The sequence below is a fragment of the Sus scrofa genome, chromosome 2, assembly GCF_054392235.1.
Source record: "Sus scrofa isolate SSC_HxYL_T2T_F1_AM1 chromosome 2, Sscrofa_HxYL_maternal_Yorkshire_Landrace_v2.0, whole genome shotgun sequence".
NCBI classification, from domain to species: Eukaryota; Metazoa; Chordata; class Mammalia; order Artiodactyla; family Suidae; genus Sus; species Sus scrofa.
In genome coordinates, this window is record NC_139384.1 from 44,014,647 (window position 1) to 44,042,485 (window position 27,839).

The following is a 27,839-nucleotide window of genomic DNA, read 5'->3' on the forward strand; positions in this document are numbered from 1 at the left end:
CTTATTCATTTTTGTTTCCCACGACCTAATATGGTATGTCACGCAACTCAAAAATGGTTTCTTGATTTAGTTTTAATGAATTGAACTACTGTTATGGTTACATGTGAACTTTTTAACATATTAATTCTTTTAAGGTCATTAACTGCTGCATGCATCAATCTCCACTGTATGGATGTACCAGTGATATTAGGATGCCTGTTATTTTCTTAATTATAATACTGTAATGAGTGTTTGTATCTAAATCTTTGTCAGGAGTTCTGGTCCTGGCTCAGTGGTGAGGAACCTGACTAGGATTCATGAGGATGTGGGTTTGAGCCCTGGTCTCACTCAGTGGGTTAAGGATCCAGCGTTGCCGTGAGCTGTGGTGTGGGTCACAGATGTGACTCGGAGCCCAATTTGCTGTGGTTGTGGTGTAGGACAGCAGCTGCAGCTGTGATTCGACCCCTACCCTGGGAACTTCCATATGCTGCAGGCACGGCCCTAAAAAGACAAAAAAAAAAAAAAAAAAAAAAAAAAAAAGACAAAAGTATGTCCAAAGTGAAATACTGTCCAGAAGTGGAATTAAGGGCATAAATCTTTAAAATTTTAATATATTGTCTGACTGCCCTCTAAGAAAGCGTACCATAATTTATTTATTTATTTATTTACAATTAGAGAGAGAGGAACTTAAAAAAACTGAGGGATTGAGAAGCTTGGCAAAGTTGCAGGGAGAGAAGAAATACACACGTAGGTAACTATTCATACTCCCCCACAACCCAAAGTGATTTCTTCAGTATTTAATGAAAGATGCTTCCAGTTCTGAAATGCTATGTTTACATAATGGCCAAATCTTATCTTTTAAGATTACACAAACCTTCAGTTCTTTCCTTCGGTCATACTGCCTTTGTTGAATACTCTTTCCCATTAAATAAAATATATGTCAATATGTGTGTATGTCTGTGTGTGAAGGAAAAAAAAACCAAAACAGTAAAAACAGTTAATACACCTGAACCCATGGAAAGTAGGCTGGCAAGTCAAAACCGAGGAAGTACCCTTTAAAATATTCTACAGGAATTCCTGTTGTGGCTCAGCAGAAACAAATCTGAATAGGATCCACGAGGATGCAGGTTCCATCTCTGGCCTCGCTCAGTGGGTCAAGGATCCGGCATTGCCGTGAGCTGTGGTGTAGGTCACAGGCAAGGCTCAGATCACACACTGCTTTGACTGTGGCGTAGGCCAGCGGCTATAGCTCCGATTCGACTCCTGGGAACCTCCACATGTTGCGAGTGTGGCCCTAAAAAAGCAATAAATAAATAAATAAATATTCTATAATTTAAGCCAAATGCTTCTGGTCAGAAGAACAGAGTCATCTGAACTGATCAAGGATCAACATAAGGTTATATAAGGTATCTGGAGGAATCTGTGCCACAAATGTTTCAGGCTTTTTACCCATACCCTTTTGACTGCTGGCTGAAAGCAGTCTACATCTCCAGAATTTCCATCAATGCTGCTGGGCTCACCATTGTGTTCATTTTGTGCTTCTCTGAAAACAAAGGAAAAAAAATTAATGTTAAAAACCACAGGCAGAACAACAACAAACTCCATTTGGTGATTATGGGAAGCCAGATACTGTACCTCTGCATGTATACTTAACTGTTTCCTGAGACCTGCTGCCAGGACCATGGCACTGTGATGGTTAAATCTCTTGATGATCGCAGCATTGCTATTTTCCCTTATGGATTTAGAATTAGAGGTAGATGGCACAGAGGAAATGCCATAGCCCTGTGAGAAACAATTTAGTAGGTTAAAATTTTTTTAAATGTTCTAGATGACAGGACTTTATTAAATATTACAAAATATTACCAAATATTTACAGGTAAACACTTAAAAATAAATGACATTGTACACACACACACACACACATACAAAAGAAATCACTAACTGTAAGCGCTGCATTTTTTTTCCCTCAAGAGCAACTCTGGATCTAGTTATTAGCAGAATATTAAATGAAGGAATATAGTGGAAAAAAGCATGGATGTAGGAGTCAGGTAAAGATCCAAACTGAAGCTTTACCACTTTTCTAATATTAGTCTAGGCAAGTCAGGCAACTTTTCCAAGCTCTAAAAAAAGGATATTGGAGAATTAATTGAGATAGTATTTTGAAACATGTATTGAGTGTATGCCATGTGTTAGGCCCTGTAGATAGAAAGCGCCTCTGTGCCAAAGTAGCCAAAATACTAGTCAGTGAGATGCTGGGCTATAAGCCAATACATATAGTTAAAACTTCTAAGTGCTACAAGAGACAATGGTCAATCCCACTGGTGGGGAGAAGGTTCAAAACAGCTTCATGGAACACCATAAGGTGAACAGATGCTTGCATGGCAGACATGGAGACATTTCAGGAAGAGAATGCTTAAACAAAGGTATAGAAGTAATACACTGTGTCACGGGTTTATGTAGTTCAGTATACCTGGAATGAGGGTGGGCTGTGGAATGGTGAGGTTAAAGAGGCAAAATAATAAGGTTAAAGAGGTAAAAGAAAGATCAGAGAAAGACTCATATGCCATTCATTCATTTATCAAATAATTACTGAGTGACAAATACATGCCATATGACGGGGACAGGCCAGTAAATAAGAACAATCCACCTTATGGAATTTATGGTCTACTGAGAGGTGACTGACAACTGACAAGTCAAACAAGGTAAAAATAAGATACTTTTGTTTTTGGGCCACACCTGTGGCATATGGAAGTTTCCAGGCCAGGGACTGAACCTGCATTGCAGCAGGGACTGGCAACATTGGATCTTTAACTCACTGCACCACAAGGGAACTTCCTAAGATCACTTTTGAAAGTGACAGGTGCCATGAAGAAAATAAAGAGAAGAAATGGAGAAAATAAAGACATAGGGTAGCAAATGGAATGGGAGGAGATACTTTAGATAGGGAGATTAGGAAAGGTCTTTCCGAAGAAGTGACATTAGAACAGATGTCTAAAAAAATGGGGAGAAACTAGTTAGCCAGAAGCATGAATTGAATGGAATAGCCCCCAACTGAGAAGTAGGCAGAGACCAAATCAAGAAAAGCATGACAATGGAATTCCCATTGTGGTGCAATGGAAATGAATCCAACTAGTACCCATGAGGATGTGCAGGTTTGATCCCCAGCCTTGCTCAGCGGGTTAAGGACCTGGCGTTGCCATGAACTGCGGTGTAGGTCGAAGATGAGGCTTGGATCCTTTGTTGCCATAGTTCCAATTTGACCCCCTAGTCTGGGAACATCCATATACTGCGGGTGTGGCCCAAGAAGCAAAAGCAAAAAAAAAAAAGGGGAGGGGGGAGCATGGATGACAGGAGTTATATTCTAAGGAGTTTTAGTCTAAGTTCAACAAAATGCCACCAAAGAGTTTTGTTTTACATGGGAGGCATTATGATATAATTTGATTTATAACTCTTAATGCCAGGGAAAAATAAACTATAGGAAATAAGTAGAAATAAGAAGATTAGAAGGTTAATGCAAGCAACTAAACCAAAGATGGTGGTAGCCTAAAAACAAGAGGGTGTTAAGTGTACACGAATGTAGAGATGTAGACAGACCAGAGATATACTACAGAGCACTTGTTGCTGATGAAATGAATGGTGGAGGTAAAGAAAGGGGAGAAATCAAGGAGACTCCTAGGTTTTGAGCAACTGACTCCATGGCATTTTTTTTTTTTTTCTTTAACTGACATAGGGACAACCCAGGAAGAACAGGTCTTTGAGGACGGGAATTAAAAGTTCCATTTAGGTATGTTATGTTGAGGGGTGTCCATGTACTACTTAAGTGAAGATATAAAGTAGGGAGTTGGATATATGATTTTGGAGTTCTGGGGTTAGACAGACCAGGACCAAATGGGAGTCATCATCACACAATTAATATTTATAGAATGGAAAGAATATATTTACAAGGAGGCCTAAGCCCACATCCTGGGATAGTTATAACAACTAGAGGATGATAGTGGAAGAGGCAACAAAGGACAAAATCAACTAACATTCTTTTTTTTTTTTTTTTTTTGTCTTTTTTGCCATTTCTTGGGCCGCTCCCGTGGCATATGGGAGGTTCCCAGGCTAGGGGTCTAATTGGAACTGTAGCTGCCAGCCTACGCCAGAGCCATAGCAACGCGGGATCCGAGCTGCGTCTGCGACCTACACCACTGCTCACGGCAACGCCAGATCATTAACCCACTGAGCAAGGGCAGGGATCGAACCCGCAACCTCATGGTTCCTAGTCAGATTCGTTAACCACTGCGCCACGACGGGAACTCCCTAACATTCTTATTAAAAGGACTGGTTATATAAATTTTTATACATCCACACAATGGAATACTATACAAGTATTAAAAATGTAAATAGCAACATTTACTATATATCGGTCTTTTTTAACTCTTGCAGCACTTATTTATTTTCATTTTAAAGCTGAGATATAACTGACATGTAACAAACACTGTATAAAGTGTACAATGGGTTGATATGAGGCTGCAACATGATTACCACTATAGCTAACAGCCAATTACTTACAGATACACAATTATCATCCCCCCCCCGGAACAATTAAGATCTAATCTCTTAGTAACTTTGAGATTTTATAATATGGTACTGCTGACCATGCTGTGCATTAGAATTCCAGAAGTTATTTATCTACTAGTTATGAGTTTGTATTCTTAAACAACTCCCCAATTTTTTTACCCCCTCTCTAAGATCAGAACTATTAACCTCATTTTACAAGAAAACTGAGCTTAAAAATGTTAAAGAACTACAGCTTAAGCCAGGTAGTTTGGTTTTAAAGTTTATGTATTTAACATTTGTCTGGTTTATTTAGCTTGCATTGATATTGATAATACATTAAGAAACGGAAGAAACCCCCCCCACCCCCCAAAAAAACCTCCTAAAACCAAAACAAAAAAACCCACCCAGAGTTCCCAATGTGGTGTTAACAGGATCTGGAGTGTCTTGGGAGTGCTGGACTCAGGTTCAATCCCTGGCCCAGCACAGTGTGTTAAGGATCTGATGTTGTCACAGCTGTGCTCAGATCTCATCCCTGGCCTGGGAACTTCGTACTGTGGGGCAGCCAAAAATGAAAACACCTCAAAAAAACCCAAAACTAAGCCAACCAACCAAAGAAACAGGAACTTCTGGTGTGGGGGTAGTGGGTTAAGAATCCAGTGTTGTGGCAGCTGAGGTGCAGGTTGCAACTGCAGCGTGGGTTTGATCCCTGCCCCAGGAATTTCCACACGCTGCAGATGCTGCCAAAAAACCCCACACAAACAAGAAAAAAATTAAAACCCCTAAATTTTCCCCTCCATCATATTAAGCTGTATCTTTAAGCTTCGTTTCCTCACAGTGATTAAAGAGAGTGATGTTTGTAATGTGTTGAGATTCATCGAGGGCTAAGGATTATCGAAAAAAGCCTTGAATTTCATCAGGGAAACAATTCACTTGGGCATTAAACATTATTTTCCATTAGTTTAGTTACTTAAGACTATAGGACAAAATTTTAACATTGTTTTTCTCATCTGGTGCATACATACACTACAATTAAAAGGAAAAAAAGGGGAAAAAAAAAAAAACCAGAAAGCAAGGTATGAGCACATGTATATGGCCAGCAGAAAAGGAGCCAAAGGGCTGGCAAGAAAATTAAAATGCAAGAATGTCAAGAGAACAACTGAGGAAGGCAGTTTCCTTGCTAGCCTAGAAGAATAAAGGCAGGGATAGAATTAGCCTTGATCAGAAGGGATCACTTATTTCTCTGTGATCAGATCAATTTTTAAGTTTGCTATCAGGATGCTGAGGTAGATAGCTTATACCTGACAGTCTAGCTGGTGAAGTATATTAGGGCTACTGTGGGATAAGGGTGATGACTGTGCTGAGGATCTGGCAAAAAGTGGGCAATCAACATTATCTTTTCCTTGTCTACTATACATTTATCTAGAGTAATGTTAGGTACAGCATAAAACATCAACATGTTAAACCTTCATTAATATCTAGACAACTGCTGATAGGGGAGCTAGAAAATTATTTTAAAAAATGTTTTACCAACTCATACAGGAATTTCAGTTCTCCAAAGAATTTTTTTTTTTTTTTTTTTTTTTTTGCTTTTTAGGGCCGAACTTGCAGCATATGGAGGTTCCTAGGCTAGGGGGCTGAATGGGAGCTGCAGCCTACACCACAGCCACAGTAATGCAGGATCCAACCCTTGTCTGTGACCTACACTGCAGCTCACGGCAATGCTGGATCCTTGACCCACTGAGCAAGGCCAGGGACCCGATACCTCATGGTTCCTAGTCGGATTCGTTTCCGCTGTGCCACGACAGGAACTCCAGTTCTCCAAAGAAATTTTAGTAACAATGCTACTGAAAAGCACTTCTGATAAACCACGCCAAATAACAGTATTTTGTTTGTTTTACTTTCTCACAAGCATCTACACTTACAGCAATTTTATTTTATTATTTTTTTTTCCAATTTAGGGCTGCACCCAAAGCATATGGAAGTTCCCAGGCTAGGGGTCAAACTGGAGCCACAGTCGCTAGCCAATGCCACAGCCACAGCAATGCCAGATCCTTAACCCACTGAGGGATGCCAGGGATTAAACCCATATCCTCATGGATACTAATCAGGTTCTTAATCCGCTGAGCCACAATGGGAACTCCTAAGGTAATTTTAAAACTATACAAACATTAAATACTAGAAAAAGACTGTTTTCTCTCATAAATCCTTTCACTGCTACTTACCTCATCTAATGGTTTATCTTCCAAAGCTGTCAAATCAAGAAGTGGGTTTTTCACGCCTAAAGAAACCATTGTTTTTAACCCTAGAAAATCAAGGAAATAAAAAGCCTTAACTTTCTCAGAAATAAAAAAAATTTACTATTAACACTAGTAACGAGAACGACAAATTAAATGCTAGGTTGTGTCAGGGATAAAGGGTTACCTTTTTCATCTATTTTGGCACATTCTGCAAAGAGGTCCTTTGATCCTGTATTCAGCCGGTCCCTATGAAAATAATGGGACTGAAAAAAACGCGTCCAGAATTCCTTTTCTGTCATGTTGTGGGGAACATTTTCTGCATATTTCATTTTCACTGTGGAAAAAACACATAATAGTTACACATTGAATTTTCAATTCTTAAAATCTCTCAAATTAGTTTAAATACAGACTAACAGCAAAACTAGATTAACTATTCAACTTCACAAATAATAATAAATACAAAACATAACAAGATTAGGTGAGACACCATTTTTATGAATCTTAAATTCCAAATGAAACCTTATTTATTTATTTTTTTTGTCTTTTTGTTGTTGTTGTTGTTGTTGTTGTTGCTACTTCTTGGGCCGCTCCCTCCTACGCCAGAGCCACAGCAACGCGGGATCCGAGCCGCGTCTGCAACCTACACCACAGCTCACGGCAACGCCAGATCGTTAACCCACCGAGCAAGGGCAGGGACTGAACCCGCAACCTCATGGTTCCTAGTTGGATTCGTTACCCACTGCGCCACGACAGGAACTCCTGAAACCTTATTTTGAACCAAGAAAATTAACAAGTTTCAGAGTTTCAGTGCAAACACCAAGATTCTTAGAGTGGGACCCGCATTTGCTTGATCATTTATACATATACATTTTTTTTTTTTTTTTTTTTGATCTTTTTAGGGCTACACCTGTGGTATAGGTATATGGAAGTTCCTAGGCTGGGGTCAAATTGGAGCTGCAGCTGCCAGCCACAGCCACAGGATCCAAGCTGTGTCTTTAACCTATACCACAGCTCACAGCAATACCAGATCCTTAACCTGCTGAGTGAGGCCAGGGATTGAACCCATATCCTCATGGATACCAGTCAGGTTCGTTACTGATGAGCCATGATAAGAACTTCTACATGTACACCTTCAATCAACGCACCATGTTAGATGCTAGGGAAATAAAGATCCCCATGATCCACTGGACTAGCAGTGCAGCAGCCCAGAAGCTTACACTGTCCAATAAACAAAGAGGTTAGGAGGTTAAGGTCTCTTAAGTCAGAAAGCCTGAGTTTAAAATTCTAGGTCTGCCACTTACTATCTGTGTGGTGTTGGACCAACTATTTAAAATCTTTGTCTTGGTATCCTCATCTGTAATATGGGGATAATGACAATACCTAATTCACAGGTACTACTTATGATGAATAAATGAGTTTATATATGGCCTTCGAATGGTATCTGGCACATAGTAAACACTATATAACTATGATACTATCAGAAAGATAAAAAATAATTAATTGTAATGTGATAAGACACAAGCCTTATGGAAAGACAGGGGAGGGGGCTTATATTTGCCTAAGTAACTCAGAATTTTACAGAACTGGCAAAGAAATGATGCTTGAGCTGAGCCCTGAGGGAAAGAGAGATTTTCCAAGGATTAAAGAGGCAAAAGTAAGGAAGTAGGAACAGAGAACAGTGCATGGTTTGAAAACTTTCTTTAGTCAGAAGACTGAAGCAGTGGCTTTCAAATCTTGGCTGCACATCAAAAATCACTAGAGCTGAGATCAAGACATATGTACTTTCAGGATGATTTGTGGTTTAGAAAGGTCATTCTGGAGGCAGTATGAAGGATGACCTGAATTAGTGCTATAAAGACTCATATATTGCTGCCTCTGGAGCACGTCATTTTTCTTTTTTTTTTTTTTAATAGCCACATCCGCAGTATATGGAAGTTCCTGGGCCAGGGACTGAATCTGAGATGTATCCTTTAACCCACTACACTGGGCCAGAGGTGCTACAGTCAGATTCCTAACCTACTGTGCCACAGCGGGAACTCCAAGGAGCATGTCATCTTACTCAGGTATGTTAAAGGGTAAATAAAGTTTAAGAATTACTGATGGAAAGAATGGGAAAGTCATCATACCAATGGGTTGATGATGGCACATTATATGCTAAGTTCTTAACATCTACCATATGTCAGGCACTGGATAAAGTCCTTTACATATTTTATTGCTCTTGATCAGAAGTAAAGATAAAATTTTTTTTGTTTTGTTTTTTTTTTGGCTGTGCCCATGGCATGAAGAAGTTCCCAGGCCAGGGATCAAACCTGCACCATAGCAGTGACCACAGCCACAGATCCTTAAGTGCTAAGCCACAAGCAAACTCCATGTTTGCTTTTCATTGATACATAATTGAATTCATCCAAACAAATATTTTGACCATCTGGAAGAAATGATTCTCCTTACCTGCTGGATAGGTCCTAAATATGGACTCAATGATATCAGATGTTAAATTGTACCTCAGACCATTACATCCATCTGTTTGGGGCCGGACATCAGCCTAAAATAAAGACCACACATATAAATATCTGTATTTGTTAGACTACTGGGAGAAGATGTCCAAACACCCAATGGACACCTCCCAATACTCCACAAAGTTGGAAAAACAGACTTTCTGAATGAAACAGAGAGACAGAGATAAGTCCCTCATCTTTACTTTTGTTACAAAGACAGGGGTAACAGAAGCCTAATCTGGTTTCATGTAATTTTAGTGACCTGTAAAATTTGCTTTTTAAAAATCCAACATGGGAGTTCCTGTTGTGGCGCAGTGGTTAACAAATCTGACTAGGAACCATGAGGTTGTGGGTTTGATCCCTGGCCTTGCTCAGTGGGTCAACAATCCGGCATTGCCGCGAGCTGTGGTGTAGGTTGCAGACGCGGCTCGGATCCCGCGTTGCTGTGGCTCTGGCATAGGCCGGTGGCTACAGCAGCCCAAGAAATAGCAACAACAACAACAAAATCCAACATGGTCAAAGAGGCACATTTAAGTGTAGCCAAAAGCAGTTAGTATCTAGTGAAGTTTTTTTTTTTTTTTTCTTTTTAGGCCGTACCTGCAACACATGGAAATTCCCAGGCTAGGGGTCAAACTGGAACCACAGCAACTGGCTACGCCACAGCTGCAAGCCACGTTGGATCTGAGCCATGTCTGTGACCTACACCACAGCTCACAGAAATCCCAGATTCCCGACCCACTGAGAAGGCCAGGAATTGAACCTGCATCCTTATGGATACTAGTTGGATTTGCTTCTACCGTGCCACAACACGAACTTCTCTAGTGGAGTTTTAACATAAAACTTACAGTTACCAAAACCACTATAAACATTGGTTACTAAATAGTTAAATATTATCTGACTGATTTAAGGAAGACCTTATTAATTCAATTCACTGCTAAGCATCCAGAAAGATGCCAAACATATAACTAATATTCACATTTTTGGTAAATAAATAGCTTTGGTTTTACCAGAGTACAGGCTGAATCTCACCTTCTAATTCCGCACATAAGGTATTTCAATTACCCTCTTAAGATACATTTTACAAATCTTACTTTTTTATAATATGATAGTCATTATACATCCAACTTTGTATCATAAGTAAAATACTGCAATAATTAAAAAAGACATCAGAAAGCTCTAAATTTAAAAGTATTTGAGGAAAAAAGCATTAGCCAAATTGCTAAAAGATTCTCTTTCAAAAGTCCATTTGATTTCCAGCATGCTAGGGTAAAGTTCAAATAAGAAAACATAACTGGTATGTGGAAGTTCCCTGGCCAGGGATCGAACCTATGCTACAGCAACAACAGGAGCCGCTGCAATGAAAAAGGCAGATACTTAACCCACTGCACCACAAGCAAACTCTTATTGTATGTATTAAAAAAAAAATTTTAGAATACCATGGGAGTTCCTGTTGTGGTGCAGCGGAAATGAATCTGACTAGTAACCATGAGGTTTTGGGTTCACATTCCTAGCCTCCCTCAGCAGGTTAAGGATCTGGCATTGCTGTGAGCTGTGGTGTAGGTCGAAGAGGCAGCTCGGATCCTGTGTTGCTGTGGCTGAGGCATAGGCTGGCAGCTGTAGCTCTGATTTGACCCCTAACCTGGGAACTTTCATATGCTTTGGTTGCGGCCTTAAAAAGACCAAAAAATAAAATAAAATAAAATAAAATACAGAAGATTAAGAATACCATGGATACTGAAGTATCCATTAATTTGCCTTAAGGAAATGCTAAATTTCATAAAAGAAATGGTGTCATTAACATATATACTAAGGATTTTTGTTTTTTTTTTTTTTTCTCTTTTGAAATCTGGAAGGGTCACATACCAGAAATGCTGCAGAAATGCCAACATCCTGCTTATGATTAGATGTAGAAGAACTCTCTGTTGCATTCACATTTAAACGATTGGCCCAGAATTCCTCAGCACTGATCACTTGACTCACAACAAGGTCTTTATAAAGCTGAAACAAAACAGGATCTTCTTGCAGCATTCTGGTGATAGAATATATTGAATACATTGAACTTTTAGAATAAAATACTATTTAAGTAACATTGAAAAAAGTCTTTAGCAACACGAAATATCCAACTTTCACTCTGTGAGGACTGGGTGGCAGGTCAATTAGTTCATCTGTTAGTAATTAAAAGCAAAAAACCATTTTTAGAGGACAAATGTAAGTGCAGATAAATGGTGATCAGACTGAAGAAACAAAGGCTAAACTCTTTGAGGGCATGAATTTGCTCTTATGCATCCCTATATCCCAGTGACACAAGGGTTACTTAATTTGTACTGTATTCTTTCACAAAAAAGGTGAATGGATAAGAGGTATGCTTGAGATTTTCTAGCAACTAGTTTTTCACAGTGATAAGCACCTGGGAGCCATAAACACAGAAATAAAATTCATCTTATCAGAAATTCTATATTTTACGTACTTTCCCAACTTTTTTACAGTATGATTTTTTTCTCAGGTTTCTTACTCATAAATACACTTCTAATGGTTTAGTATCTTCTCTGTAACAGAGAACTGACAGAAATTAAGGAGATTAGGGACCTTAACATCTGCGAAATCTCAGTTCTGTTCCTAATCAGACACTTGGCTTGTGATAAACTTCTGAGTTTACACATCTCATCCACCCAAAGCCAAAGCCAGAAAGATGCTGAAGTTAAGAACCAACCACAGAGGTAAAGATTCCAAAGCCCATATTTCCTATACTACACTATGAAAGCGCAAGGGGTGAAGGGGGGTGGGGGATGCACTGGGGTTTGGGATGGAAATGCTATAAACTGGGTGATGATGATCGTTGTACCACTATAAATGTAATAAAATTGAGTGATTGAAAAAAAAGCACAAGGGGTAAGAAATAAACTATTGACTAGAGAGAACCCAGTGTCTCTTTAAAAGGCTGTTCTTTTCCTCTTTCACCTGTTTTTCTCTTCTAGTTCTTTATTTGCTTTCCTCTTGAATTTCGGCAGCAACTGCTGAAGAAGGTCTTTCACTGCATCTCGCTCTTTCACTGCTGTGCTTTCATTGGAAAAATGGAAGTTAGTTGTGTCCCCTGCATGCAGGACCAGCTGAAGCTGAATTTTGGCTTTTCCTTCTGGACTGATTTTCTGGCCTAAAAAGAAGCATGAGGCTAATTAGATGAGGACACTCACTGTGGAAACAGCCATACAGTGGGTTACTTCTTTTCCCAAGGAAGACTCAGGATTCCTTTGGGCTTTGGCTGCCCTATTCCAATCTTAATGCTGTTGCAGAAATGCACTCTTCTCAAATAATCCCATATAACCAGAGCATGGTTCAACAAATTTACTGCTAACACTCTGCTTCCTTCTTCAGTACCCTTTTTGTGTGGCATATCTCACCCACTACTTCTTCTCTAGATACTAAAGGGCTTTTGTTTTCTTTCAACTGGGGCAGATTTTTTTTTCTTTTTTTTTTTGGTCTTTTTTGTCATTTCAGGGCCACACCCATGGCATATGGAGGTTCCCAGGTCAGGGGTCCAATCAGAGCTACGGTTGCCCACCTGCACCAGAGCCACAGCAACACAAGATCTGAGCCACGTCTGCGACCTACACCACAGCTCAGGGCAACGCCGGGTCCTTAACCCACTGATTGAGGCCAGGGGTTGAACCCGCAACTTCATGGTTCCCAGTCAGATTTGTTTCCGCTGCACCATGACGGGAACTCCTGGGGCAGACTTCTTTAAAGCTCTCTAAACAGCCAACTCAAGAGTCCTGAACCACCCTGAACGGCTGCTCCCAACTGACATTATCATTAAGAAAAATTATTTGTAATGATTCAAAGAACTCCAAAACACAGCCCATGGCTTATTTACTAACTGCAAAGGAAAATATGTAATCCTACGTTTTGAGAGATCAGGTGTTAGTACTTTAATCAAGTGATCAAACTCAACCTCATTAAAGTGGAAAAACCTGATACTATGGGCACTCTGAGGTGACAGAATAAGAAGTAAGCACCACCACCTATGTTGTTCTTGCTAAAAATATTTTAACTCGAGCATTTAATAAATCTGCAGACCTGACTTTTAGTTGACTATAAATATAAGTATACAGGAACAAATTAAACAAAACCTGGAGGAGACAATCAGACATAATCAGAATATGGGATATTTTATAAGCCTATACTCAAAGACAAGACTAAAGAAACTACAACTACATACATGAACCTAGATTGGATGTTGATTAAAAAAAAAAATTACAAATGCAACAATGGTCTGGATATTAAAATTTTCTTGGTGTGATGTAAATGTACACACACATATAAAGCAAGTATGGCAAGATAATAATATTTAGATGAGTTATATAGGTATACACTGTACCATTCTTTAAATTTTTCTATAACTGTAAAGATTTTTGTAAGTTGGGGCTGCAAACATCTAAATATACCTACATAATGGACAACTCGTATTCTTAAAAAGTGGGTTTTATGGCTTGTCTTCCTCATAAGGGAAACTGATTGAGAGGCTTTGTCTCATGAAATGGGTGACTCATGGTGGCATGAACAGAATACCTAGAGCTCTCTGTTTCAACCAACCTACTTATATATTTAAATAAACAGAAACTTTTTCAATGAAGAAGCTGCTTCCAAACCAACAGTTTAGATGAAATACCTTACTGCCAAAAACAGCAATATGAAGCAATTTACATTGTCATCCAGTCTGTTCCATTATTCCATTCCTCCAAAACTATCACTCCTTTCTAGGTGTCTTTTCTCAGTCATTGCTTTATTCTTGCCCTATCTTAACTCTTGCCTCCGAGAGGCCTACTTTTGAAGTCCCCCTACCCCCACCCCCAGTCTGAGGCATGTGGAAGATTCCAGGCCAGGGATCAAACCTGAGCCACAGCAATGACAATGCTGGATCTGTTTTCCTTTTTTATGGCCGCACTTGTGGCATATGAAAGTTCCCTGACCAGGGGTCGAAAAGTAGCTGCAGCTGGGGCCTATGCCACAGCCATGACAACATCAGATCCAAGTTACATCTGTGACCTTCGCCACAGTTTGCAGCAACATCGGATCCTTACCCCATTGAGCCACAATGGGAACTCACAATGCTGGATCTTCAATTCACTGAATCATCAAGGAACTCCTGAGGTTTTTTAACTACCTAACCTAATTGCTAATTTTCACTTTAGTAACTTATTATTGATAACATTCAATGGCTTTTTCTCCAGAAATAGAGTATTCTTTTAAAACATTCAATTTAAAATGAAAACTGATGTGGTGCAGATCTAGACTTGGGGTATATGCTCTCGTCCCCAATAACTGGGAAGAGCTCTTGAGATATAGGAGACAAGCACATTCTTTATTGTATCCTGTGGGTACCACAGTTTTTCAAAGCCATAGGACTAGCTTCCTGTTTAAGAGAAATGCTAATACAGATAGTTCCTAGTTTATGAGTCTATTGTAGTACAAATGTTAGTTTGTAAGACTATTATTAGAAATATGGTGAGGCACTTTGCCACAGAAACAAAGTTTAAAAAAGGAAGTGGTATCACTAAGAGAGTCGACAAAAGACGAGATAGCTAGGAAGTACTGAATTACAATGCATTTTAAACAGTATTTCCTTTTGAAAATTAAGATTCTAAGTTATTTCAGTGGAGAAAGCTGAGGATCTTGGTCATTTCCAGCAGTAAAGTAGAGGTAAGTCCTTAGGGCAACTGTTCACAAAGGACATTTGTACACTGACCACTTGCAAGTTGAGAGTTGTCTATTTTTTGAGGTGTCATGTTCCTTGAAACCCATATAGGATTTTAGCTAGGAAAAGAATCACATCCAAGAAAATAAATGAATCTGTATTAATGGTCAGTTACCATAATTTGGAGCTCCTGATGTGGCACAGTAGGTTACGGATCTGGGACTGCCCCAGCTGTGGTACAGGTCGCAACTGCAGCTCAAATTTGATCCCTGGTCCTAGAGCTGCCATATGTCATGAGTGTGGCAAAACAAAACAAACCAAACCAAAAAACCCCACCACCATTTGTCAAGAGCTTTGTTGCCCAGACTTCCCTGGGGTCTCTCCTATTCAAGATCTTTTGCTGAGGTAAAATGCAGAAATCTCAGAAATCTCTTTTAGAAAGCAAAGATTCTAAATCTCAGGATTCACTTGGTGCCTTTACACCTAAATATTATTGAACCAAAAGATACTATACCCTTTGGGTAATAAATTCAGAGTTAATCTTGCAAATCTGAAAAGAGAAGAGGTTTTATATGATATCACTTATATGTAGAATCTAAAATATGGCACAAATGAGTCTATTTACAAAACAGAAACAGACTCACAGACATGGAGAACAGACTTGTGGCTGCCAAATGGGAAGGGGGAGGAAGTGGAATGGATGAGGAATTTGGGGTTGGTAAATGCAAACTATTACATTTAGAATCAATAAGCAATGAGACCCTACTGTACAGCACAGGGAACTATATCCAATCTCTTGGGGCAGAATATGCTGGAAGACAGTATGAAAAAGTAAATGTATATATAGGAGTTCCTGTTGTGGCTCTGTGGTTAATGAATCCAACTAGGAACCATGAGGTTGTGGGTTTAATTCCTGGCCTCGCTCAGTGGGTTAAGGATCCGGTGTTGCCATGAGCTGTGGTGTAGGTTGCAGAGGTAGCTCGGATCTGACACTGCTGTGGCTGTGGTGAATGCCGGCAGCTACAGCTCCAATTAGACCCCTAGCCTGGGAACCTCCATATGCTGTGAGTGCAGCCCTAGAAAAGGCAAAAAAAAAAAAAGAAAAGAAAAAAAAAGAAAAAAAAAAGAAAGAAATGTATATATACTTATGTGACTTGGTCACTATGCTGAACAGCAGAAATTGACACAACACTGTAAATCAACTATACTCTAATAAAAATAAAATTAAAAAAAAGAAGGGGTTTGATTTCTAGCCTTTATACTTAAAAATCATAAAGGATAATAAAAACATTATGCTCTGTATTTCTCTCATCTACATTTCTTATAAAATTGAATCTTAATATTTGATGGCCACATAACCAAAGATTAGACAATTTACTTAAATGATACAATTTAATTAAGGGCAATCTGGCATCATCTATCAAGATTTTATTTTTTTTATTTTTATCTATTTTTTAATTTTTAAAAAATTTTTGTCTTTTTGCCTTTTCTGGGGCCACTTCTGCGGCATATGGAGGTTCCCAGGCTAGGGGTCTAATTGGAGCTGTAGCTGCCGGCCTACACCAGGGCCACAGCAACTCGGGATCCTTAACCCACTGAGCAAGGTCAGGGATCGAACCCACAACCTCATGGTTCCTAGTCGGATTCGTTAACCACTGAGCCACGACAGGAACTCCTATCAAGATTTTAAATGCATGGGGGAGTTCCCGTTGTGGTGCAGTGGTTAACAAATCTGACTAGGAACCATGAGGCTGTGGGTCTGATCCCTGGCCTTGCTCAAGTGGGTTAAGGATCCGGTATTGCCGTGAGCTGTGGTGTAGGTCGCAGGTGCAGCTCGGATCTCACATTGCTGTGGCTCTGGTGTAGGTCGGCAGCAACAGCTCCAATTCGACCCCTAGCCTGGGAACATCCATATGCCATGGGAGTGGCCCCAGAAAAGACAAAAAAAAAAAAAAAAGATTTTAAATGCACCAATCGTTTGAACCAGTGTAAGTTCACTGTAGGGATACAGCCCACATAAACAACTTCACAAAGATATTAGTGCATAGATTTATATTGCAACTTTGTTTTCAGTAACAAAATTCTGGAAACTTCCTCAATGTCTTTCACAGAGGATTGGTTAAATACATGATTGTGCATCCATTCAGTGGACCATATACAACTCTCAAAACAAAGTCTGCATGGAGATCTTTACATGAAGGAGATTTACACATGTAAAGCATATATGCTTTATTAGTGCAAAAAAGGCAGGATATAGAATAATATATTTAGTGATCCCACTTTGTAATTATTTCTATACAGTTGATTTTTTTGGATATTCTAATAAAAAACCCACAAAGATCTTACAAGACCTTAGTATAGCTGACTTACATTTAATGTCCGCATACATATGGCTGATGGTAAATCTATCTTTGCCTTCAGGTGCCCAAGCAATTCTTTCTGCCATGAGGTATAGAGCTCCATCTTGCTTCTTTTGTCGCACCTTCTTTACAATCAGCAAAACTTCTTCAGATGAAGTTGCCATGATGGCTAGAAGACGCTAAAAAAGACAAAAAGATTTCATATCTCAATTAGGATTTGTTGACATCTAGAGTCCCTTCCAAATCTAAAGTGAGTAATGAGGAGTAAAAAGTCTTCCCCTCATTCAAAGTTGAAGATATAGCTGTATGGCATTATTCCTTTAAAATTTCACTTTGCTCATACCACAGGTGTGAATTTATGTAACACAGTTTATAACATTTGGCAATTTTCAAGCCCTTTCCAAATATGCTAATCAGAGTATATTCAATTCATTTTCCCCAGTTATATTCTTAAATCTTACATGTATCATTTGACCATAAATATGTGGTCTTTGATATTTAGAATCATAGAACTTTAGAATCACACAGCTTTCTCTCTCGCTACACACACACACACACAGAGGCCATGGCGTGCAGTAGCCGAATCCTCATTCCGTTTCCAGAGGGAATGAGCCTGGGATGCAGCAGTGAAAGTGCAGAGTCCTAACCACTGGATCACCAGAGAATTCCTTTGATATTAGTTCAAATTTCTTTTAACTGCAAAAACTAAAGGTGACAAGGTTTATGTGACCTTCCTAAAACTACTCCAGAGATGAAACCTGATCTAAGTTTCCTCCTGTATACTTAAAAATAAAATTGAAAGAATTTAAGGCTTAACACTTCAGATACTATGTCCCTCATCTTTTAACAATCAAATGTTTCTCCATATGTTGGCTGAAGATTCAGTTGTATATGGCTAATTTTTTACCTAGGAAACAGCCTGGAGCTCTCCTCAACTTCTCCCCAATCCTGGGAATCTTACTGCCCAATCCAAGTCCTAGAGTTTTGTGTGTGGCTATCTGGAATATGAGGCTGAAACGGACCTGGAGACTGTCCAGGCTCAAAAGGAAAGATGCCATGATTGATAAAGTTGGCATTGGGCTGACGGGGGGAAGTGATAGCACAGATGCCATACATCTCCCATTTCTGATAAAGTTATAACTTGAGTTTTCATTCCCAAAGGAATGATTTAAAATATAATTTAAGGAAGGAAGTTCTCTTATGGTGCAGTGGGTTAAGGGTCTGACATAGCTGCAGCACAGGCCTCAGCTGTGCCTTGGGTTTGATCCCTGGCCCAGGAACTTCTACATGCCTGGGAAAAAAAAAAAAAAAAAAAAAAAGCCTGGCAATAAAATGTAATTTAAAAATATTTTCTTTAGGTATGAAATATAATTTCAGAGAAGTTATAGGTGACCTAAGAATTAAATATGACCAAAAAAGTGAAGCTTACTGTAATACTCCTCCTTTTTATGGCTGCACCTGTGCCACATGGAAGTTCCTGAGGCAGATTATACCTGAGCTGCAGCTTCGGTAACACCTGATCCTTTAACCCAGTGTGCCACAGTAGGAACTCATGTTGTAGTATTTCTTTTTTCTTTTTCTCTCTCTCTCTCTTTTTTTTTTTTTTTTTTGTCTTTTTGCCTTTTCTTGAGCCGCTCCTGCGGCATATGGAGGTTCCCAGGCTAGGTCCAATTGGAGCTGTAGCCACCGGCCTCCACCAGAGCCACAGCAACGCAGGGTCCGAGCTGCGTCTGGGACCTACACCACAGCTCATGGCATCGCCGGATCTTTAACCCACTGAGCAAGGGCAGGGATTGAACCCGCCACCTCATGGTTCCCAGTCGGATTCATTAACCATTGCGCCATGACGGGAACTCCACTGTTGTAGTATTTCTTACTCACTGAGGCAGTGATTTAGAAATCAAAAGTACAAGTTAAAAAAAAAAAAAAAAGGTGGGGCATTCCTATTGCGGCTCAGTGGTTAACAAATCAGACTAGTCTCCACGAGGATGCAGATTAGATCCCTGGCCCCACTCAATGGGTTAAGGATCCAGCATTCCCTGAGCTATGTTGTAGGTTGCAGATGTGGTTCAGATCTAGTGTTGCTGTGGATGTGGTATAGGCTGGCAGCTATAGCTCCGATTAGACCCCTAGCCTGGGAACTTCCATATGCTGCGGGTGAGGCCCTAAAAAGCAAAACCAAAACCCAAAACAAAACAAAACCAAAAAAAACTTTTTTTAAGCACTGTACATGTGGCATATGGAAGTTCCCAGGTTGGGGTCGAACTGGAGATAGAGCCTTGCCAGATCCAAGCCACATCGGGATCCAGATCCTTAACTCACTGAATGGGGCCAGAGATCAAACCCACATCCTCATGGATACTAGCTGGGTTAATTATCACTGAACTACAATGGGAACTCCAAATTTTTAATTTCCCTAGAGTTGATTACTTGAATTTCAAGTAGCCAGATCTTCCCTTTTGTAAGTTTCCTTACAAGCTACTCCATCTCAAGAATGGACAGGAAATGGATCAGTGTGAACACATTTATTCAATAATTCTGTACCGAGCCAAGGAGTCCAGTGTTTATTCGAAAACAAATGTGTGCTAGCAGTGATTCGCACTTTCAGAAAGCTTCCAGTCTAGAGAGCAAGATGTGTGTATATACAAATTAGAACGTGCTAAGTCCCAAAAAGGTGACAAAAAATTGTTCTGAATTAGGGGCAATAATCTCTTCACATGAAAGGCTTTGACAAAGGTTTGTCAGATATACTTTAGAGGAATTTTTAAAAGTGCAGTTATAATTAACAAACCAACAACACACAGGTGTCTCAGACGTTCTGTTTGATCCATTTTGACAACCGCATACACCCATGTACCACCACCCCAAAATAAGACAGAACATTTCCATCACCCCTCTAAATTCTCTCATGTCCCTTTCTTTTTAGGAGCACAACCCCTGCACATGGAGGTTCCCAGGCTAGGGGTCGAATCAGAGCTACAGTTGCCGGCCTACACTACAGCCACAGCAACACCAGATCCTTAACCTACAGAGCAAGGCCAGGGAGGTCAGGGATTGAACCCACATCCTCATGGATACTAGTTGGGTTTGTTAACTGCTGAGGCACGACAGGAACTCATGTCCCTTTCTAGTCAATCCTCTTCCTCTTGCCCTCCAGCACCTGTTTTCTGATTTTTATCACCAAGGATTAGTTTCTGCCTGTTCTAGGATTCCATATACATATACATGGAATCATGCAGTATGTATTCTTCTGTCTCCGGCTTTTTGTTCAACATATTTTTTGAAATTCATTATATTACTGCATTTATCAGTAGCTTATTCTTTTTTTCCCATAATTTATGAACTAGATATGGAATGAAGGTTTTGATAAAGAAAAGGAAATAGGCATTAAGGCAAAGGGAATGGCTTGGGGCAAAGGCTCAAGACGATTGAAAAGGTAGTTGTCTGCTCTGGATGTAACACAAAGTTCATGATGGGGATTAGTGGGATATGAAGTTGCATGATGGTTAAGACGGAGGTAGATAGTGGGGAATATCCTTCCATGGTAGACAAGAGAAGACTTATAAAGACTTTTGAACCGGGGAGTGATTTGTATTGTAAGAAACTAATCTGCAGCAATATGACAGAGACTGAAGAAAGGGACCAGGAAGGGTGTGAAGCAGGCTGGTGGCAGTGAGAATGCAAAGCAAGGGACAAGGAAGAGTACTGAGGAAGCAGGATGAATAGACATTTGTTAAGTGCTGAAGGAGATGTCATAGCTGCTTGCTCACACCCCACTTCAAAGTCTTACTGACATGAGTACAGTGATGTTACAGAAACAGTAAGAAAGAAAAAGATTTGACAGCAAATACAAGGAATTCAGTTCTGAATATGATGAATGTGAGGTGCTGTTGAGTCATGCAGGAAGAGAGAGTCTATATTGTGTGGGCATTTATAAATGTTGGGGCAGAGCTTAGAAAGTTCAATAAAAAAAGAAACCCAGAAGATCCATAATTCCACAACCATTTAACATCAACTTTCTTAATTTTAAATTGTGCTTATTTTATCTGTACCCACCTTACAAATGTAATCATGAAGTACAACCAAGCTGTATATATCTTATTTTTCACTTGCCATTGAAAACATTTTCCCACGTTATTTTACAATCTCCATAGTATTGATAGTCATATATCGTATATGACAAAGGCTCAAAATCCTTAATATATAATACCATCTTTTAACTGATTTACTTGCTCTTCCTCCCAAGATTTTGATTAGAGGATTACTGCCGCCTAAAAAGTCTGAAAACCACTGGTTTTTTTGTTTTTCCGTATGCACCTGTGGCATATGGAATTTCCTAGGCCAGTGATCCAATGGAAGCTGCAGCTGCCAGCCTCAGCGATGCCAGATCTGAGCCACACTCGCAGCTTGCAGCAACACCAGATCCTTAACCCAGTGAGAGAGGCCAGGGATTGAACATGCATCCTCAGGGACACCATACTGGGTTCTTAACCCACTGAGCCACAATGGGAACTTCTGAAAACCACTGTTTTAAAAGACTATTTAATGACATAAAAAGATATACTGTTACGTGATCAAAGCAAGCAAAAAAAGCATGTAGTCTGATTCCATTTTCTTAAATTGAAAAAAAACACAAAAAACAAAACCTATCCAAAATTTACTGAATGCTTGTAATACGTGCCAAGCTTTGGGCTAAGTTCTTTACAAGCATTATCTCATTCAGTCCCCAGTTAACATTCCTGAAGTAGGTTCTATTATTAGCCTCATTTTCATTTTGCAGATAAAGGAATCTGGGTCTGAGTTATCAAGATGCTTTCCCAAAGTATCAAGAAGTAGAACTGGTTTGAATCTGGGTCAGTCTGACCCTGGAGTTCCTTTATGCTATTTTACAAATATACATGACAACAGAGACATATACCCAATTTAATAGTGGTTACCTATGGTGATAGGACTACAGTTGATTTGAATATTCTTTTTCTGGACTATCTGCAATAAACATGTATTTTGCAATAAGAAAAGTAGTTATTAAAAACATTTTCCCAAGAGTTTACTCTCTTTCAAATCGTGTTTATAAAAATGGGAAAGTGGGGAGTTACCGTCGTGGCTCAGTGGTTAACGAATCTGACTAGGAACCATGAGGTTGTGGGTTTGATCCCAGGCCTTACTCAGTGGGTTAAGGATCCAATATTGCCGTGAGCTGTGGTATAGGTTGCAGGCTCGGCTCGGATCCCGTGTTGCTGTGGCTCTGGCGTAGGCTGGTGGCTACAGCTCTGATCCAACCCCTAGCCTGGGAAGCTCCATATGCCGTGGGAGCGGCCCAAGAAATGGCGAAAAGACAAAAAAAAAAAAAAAAAAAAAAAAAAAAAAAAAAAAGGAAAGTGTTAGTATGAGTAAGAATTTAAAGAATGATTTATTTTAAATTTCTGTAATATGTGTATTTTTTAATTTAGTACTAAGGTTTTAATTTATAAAAAATTTAATCTATGGAACCATTAAATACTTCAAATTTTTTGTTCTTTAGGGCCGCACCAGCGACACACGGAAATTCCCAGGCTAGGAGTTGAGTTAGGCCTGTGCCACAGCCAGGGCGTGGGACCCAAGCTACATCTTCAATCTACACCATGGTCCACCGCAACACCGGATCCTTAAGCCGAGCGAGGCCAGGGATCAAACCCACATCTTCACGAATACTAGTCGGGTTCCTAACCCATTGAGCCACAATGGGAACTCCAATATTAATTTTTAAATATTCATTATAGTAAGTACATAACCATTAATTTTTAAAAACTTGTCTATACAATGGAAATTAAACTGCATAACATACAAACCGTATTTTAGGAAACATGAATTAAAATTTGAGAGAAGAGTGAGTGGAGGGGGATAAACAGATAATTGCAGGATAATTTTCAGTATGTCACATATGGAGACAAAGCAGTGAGCAAAGACAGCTAACAGAGCAAGTTCCCAACTAATTGGGCTTATAGGCACAAACAGGTGTTTGTTTTGGAAAGAGCAGGAAAACATTTCTGAGCTGGGAAGGTAAGGAAGAAAGATGAATGAAGAAAGAGAAACTGTTAAGTGAAGAATAAATTAGAACTATGAGAGTTGGCTACTTTAAAGCAAATGGGAAAAACATTTTCTAAAAATGTAAAACCACTCATATTAAAATCCCCTTAAGAGGAGCTTTAAAAATAAATCAGAGAAGTTATTGAATTCTAGGAATAACTTGTCAATTGTCTCACAGCTAACTTGCTTGGCAAATTTCACCGGTTATCTGTAGCACCTCCGTAATTATACAAGTAACAGCTTTAGGAAATTTAATAGAACCAGTGGGGCTATCCTACATTGGCTCCCGTGATTTCTAGATTTTTCTTCATGGTGGCTCCTTAGATGGCAAAAACTTCTTTCTAGTTGAACTCTGTAGAAGCCACAAAATGTTTTGTTTATAAAAAATATTGGTGCAGTTGCATTTAAACAAAGTGGCTTGAAGATCTAGCTTTACTTAAAAGATTATTTACTTTATGAAATAATCTGCTGCAAGACCTCTTTAAATAGCAAGATCCTCCAGTAAAGGCATTAATTCATTCTCAGTTAAATATTTACTTGCCCAAAGCTAAATGTATATGCCTTGCTCTGACTCCTTGCAAATTCTCCTCCCTTCCAATCAACTGGCTTTTACTCATTTTTTCAGTCTACTTTAAGCTTCGAAGTTACTAGTACAGGTCTGCTTCCATTCTTCTCTTTACAGCACTTATCACTGTGGTAATTAATTTTTTTATTACTCAGTGAATTTATTACATTTACAGTTGTACAATGACCATCACAATCCAATTTCATAGGATTTCCATCCCACAATCCCAGCGCATCCCCCCATCCCTGGATGTGGTAATTAATTTTTAAAGTAATTCTATTTAAGTCTGTCTCCCCCTCAAAACTATAAGCTTCAGGAAGAAGAGCAGAGGCTTCATGTGTTGTATTCACTGCAATACAGCACCCAGCAGCATATTTTAGCCCATAAGAATTCAAGAAATACCATGACATCCATTTAAAAATCTCTGTCATTAAAAGAACAATCTTAATCTTGCTAAGACACAACAAGAAACTGTTGTACACCGTCTTCAGCTAAACTCCAGGAAGCACTATAGTGCTCTCTACTCACAGATCAGAATACCATTCCTCACAGATTCCCAAAACTGGCTTATCAGTAAACAGAGAGGAAAAAATTGAGAAAGAAATCAGAAATCTTTAAATTTCCATTTCCACCATTCTGTATCTCTACATTTCCATTACTTACACCCTCCTTTCTATGTGCAGAGATAAATGGGGCAGGGGGGGGAAAAAAAAGGCAACAAGTGAACGATAAACTCCTTATCACACTCTAAAAGGAGGATTATTGTTAGACAGAGAGTGGCTTCTGTGTCTGCCAGCATACAAAATGGAGATTTGGAATGCTGCTTGCCATCAAACAATCCTAAAAAATTTTAACAATTCAGCACTACAGGGAACAAGACGTTGGAAGTATGTAAAGAGTGACCAAAATGTACTGTTTTAAGGATAGTTACATACACGAGGAAGATATTAAAGGAAATAACTGAGGTAGCAATTTCAAGACCAAGCACTTTTTCATTTTACAGCAGTGCAGGGAGAGGCAATGGGAAAAATGCGACACAGATGCAACGTGAAGGGAAGTGTATGCTCATATTCAATAAGTACAGCATGCTGACAAGAGTACAATACCAAACTGAGAGAGAAGCAATCAGCTGGTAATCAAAGTGGAGAGAGGAGGAATTATTAAATGGATGCCTGACACCGCCACACTGAAGGCAGGAACGAGAGGAAGGGACAAAGACACCTCTAGCAGCATTGTCCATGAAGTGGAAAGAGTCATCAAAAACGCTAGGAAAGCTCAATGTTCTGACAGTTAAGGGAAAAAATCTGCAGCACATAAAAACGGGGCCAAAAGGTGTAAAGATAGACTAGGAGGGAGAAGACATAAGCCTCGAGGGCAGTACATGCAGGGAATGCAGTCACAACTGAACTGGAGCTGATTGCTGGATTCATTATTTTTAACTGATTTCTCTCTTTGCACCAAGCTTCCTAGTATTTTTAAAGAGCTCTCTCTGTATTTGCATGGATTTTTTTTTTTTTTTAACATTAGCACTACCATATGTGTTTAATATCATCTAGGGGAGACTCAAACCTATCAATCTGCTGCCCTGCTAATGTTGGCTAAGAGTAGCAGAACAGGTTTAATGGCTCCAAATCATCTCTCCCTCCTTTCCAAAGGAGAGATTTAAGTCTGCTACACCAGGTACAAAGTTCTTTCCAGAGCCTAGTCCTTTTGTAAGCCATTACCCGGATACTAGAGGTTACCTTCACCTCTGCTATGCCCTTCCCTTTTCATTTATCCTAGTTTTGACTTTTAAAAATCCACCTTAGGGTTGGCAACTTTGGCTTAGTGATTAAAGCCTAGTTCTGTGGCTTTCAAACTGTGTTTGTTCCACGAGGGGAGGCTGAGTGGGGTATGCTGCTTTCCATACTGGGGTTTCTGGTAAGAATCAACGTAAAGAAATTGTTCCAATCCTTCATGGAGTGAATACTTACTGCAAGGTATACTTGAAAGCACTTGGTTTCTGTACGTTTTCAAACTTGGGTCTTCTAGTGGGCAAAAGGTTAAGTTTCTATCTCTCTCACTCCGCCCTTCATTTTACAGATCCTAAAATGGACGTTTGAGAGTCAACCGAATACACTTCCTTAGCCGATTTTGCCTCTGAGAACACTGGGGAAATTGTAAAATAAGCATATTTTTCCACGAGTTGGTGGTCTATCTTAAAGATGACCAAACTGAACATAAGCCAAAACTTGGTGTTTGTGGGGAGTGGACTAGTACACCTGTTAACGGTTTAAGAATGGCAAGACTGACAGGTGTGCAAACACTCTATTAAAAGCTTCTCCCTTACAGAAACCGAAAGACTCAACAACACATTTTCTAACGGGAATGGCTCCTCAGAGAGAGGCTTCCACTCTCTCTCTTCCTTCATTCGCATGAGCCAAGTCTGATCCCGGCTTTGCGTTAAATCTTCGTGTCCCTCTTCTCGGAGAAGTAGGCTTCCTACAGACAAGCAGATTAAGGGTCGCCTCTTCCCTGCTTCAGAATAATATACGGCTACTGAAACCATGGGCTTGGAAGTTGCGGCGACGGCGGAGGTACACAGGTAAAAGGGGCAGATTCCCAACCGTCCCGCGGCCCCCAGGCCTGTCAGCTCCTCAACCACCCACCCACCCCCATTCTTCGGTCTAAACTTACCAGGTGGGAGCTGCGGCCCTGGGCAGAGAGTAAGCTACTGGACTGGGTCGGGTCGTGTTCCGCTGCGCTTCTTACAGACACTGCCGGGAAGAGGTTGAAACCCAGTAGCCGCCGCCGTCGCCACCGCCTCTGTTACTGGGGGGTCTCGCCTCCATCGCTGGCTGCGAGAACTCTGAGGGCACGTGACCGGAAGTACAAAGGCGGGCCGGCGGGCCACGTGACCCCCCAAACGCGGCCGCCATGATACCTTGCGCCAGTTCCCTCCCTCCCCCGCCGGTGCCCGCCCGTTTCATTTCCTCTCGCTGGCTTTAAGCAGCGAAGGGTCCTGGGATCCTGGCTGGCTCACCCCTCTGGCCTAGAGCTCCTCTGGTCTCAGTCGGCGCTGCATCTTCGGCCAGCAAGAACCACCTCACTGCAGGCCGCAGAGCGCGTAATTGCGGCCGCGGCCTTGAGGGGGAGGGACCCCGCGCAAGCGGGGCGTAACTTGTCACGTGACAAGGAAGTACCGTTAATAGCATGGTCCCAGGATTCCCGGCGCTCCGGGATGACGTAGGCCAGGGAGGGGAGGAGCGGGAGAGGATAGTGAAGCTCAGGTGTGGCTCTGAGTGCGCGGTGAGTGTTGTAAGTGCCTAGCGGGGAGAGAAGGTGTGATCCACTGGAAATTGGGGGCTGCTGTCTTGGAGATGGTGTAGCGGAGCTGAGACCTACAGGCTACTGGTCTGTAATCCTGGCTTTGAAAATTTGATTACCGAGGCTCCTTTCAAGAGATCTGAACAAAGTATTAGAATTATTGCTGTTGAGAAGTTAGGAGTTCCACTTGCACTGTTTCCAGTGGTGTGTACAAGACATGTTCAATGCATGAATGAGTGAGTCGCCATTTCCTGGTCTGAGGTGGAGAGTTGTTTATTACTTGGGTAGAAAGAGCTCATTATGGAAGTGGGGGAATCTCTTACTTCCCCTCCGCATTATCTTTTGTTTTTGCTTCCTTCCTTTTCCCTACTCTTCCTTCCACGCACCTAGTGGGGAAAAGAGAACGCTGTGATTTGCATCGGGTGTTCGCAAACACTGGTCTTTTAAAATGAATGAATACTAAGGCGATGAGAAAGGCCTTGATCCTCTGTTCTATGTTACTATCAGGCAATGCGGAGAAATGGAAAGGTAATTAGACTTGGACTCAGAATTAATGGATTTTAGTCATAATTCTACTTATATGAGTTCTGTAATCTT

The 27,839-nt window shown here is 40.3% G+C and overlaps 2 protein-coding genes across 56 annotated transcripts in view; one reads left to right on the forward strand and one right to left on the reverse strand.

Moving 5' to 3' along the window:
- The window catches only part of GTF2H1 (general transcription factor IIH subunit 1), a 42,112-nt gene extending 15,326 nt beyond the window's left edge, over positions 1-26,786 (reverse strand). For 2 of the 6 annotated variants that reach the window (XR_014837208.1, XM_013994506.3), the window contains exons 1-9: positions 26,613-26,786; positions 17,316-17,484; positions 12,212-12,404; positions 11,117-11,282; positions 9,207-9,300; positions 6,943-7,092; positions 6,744-6,823; positions 1,634-1,761; positions 1,435-1,522 (exon numbers count right to left, since the gene is read on the reverse strand). Coding sequence is in view for 1 of the 6 variants with exons in the window: in XM_013994506.3 (XP_013849960.3) it covers positions 1,435-1,522; positions 1,634-1,761; positions 6,744-6,823; positions 6,943-7,092; positions 9,207-9,300; positions 11,117-11,282; positions 12,212-12,404; positions 17,316-17,469 (1,053 nt within the window). In the remaining 5 variants the exon portion in view is untranslated. Of the gene's footprint in view, positions 1-1,158; positions 1,523-1,633; positions 1,762-6,743; positions 6,824-6,942; positions 7,093-9,206; positions 9,301-11,116; positions 11,283-12,211; positions 12,405-17,315; positions 17,485-26,612 lie in introns of all 6 variants that reach the window. The other 4 variants (XR_014837210.1, XR_014837209.1, XR_014837211.1 and 1 more) reach the window with 4 other exon arrangements.
- A 389-nt stretch (positions 26,787-27,175) lies between these two features.
- Positions 27,176-27,839, forward strand: part of HPS5 (HPS5 biogenesis of lysosomal organelles complex 2 subunit 2) — a 71,844-nt gene continuing 71,180 nt past the window's right edge. For 23 of the 50 annotated variants that reach the window (XR_014834887.1, XR_014834937.1, XR_014834918.1 and 20 more), the window contains exon 1: positions 27,176-27,224. The gene's annotated coding sequence lies outside the window, so the exon portion shown is untranslated. Of the gene's footprint in view, positions 27,479-27,632; positions 27,771-27,839 lie in introns of all 50 variants that reach the window. The other 27 variants (XR_014834896.1, XR_014834934.1, XM_085006887.1 and 24 more) reach the window with 5 other exon arrangements.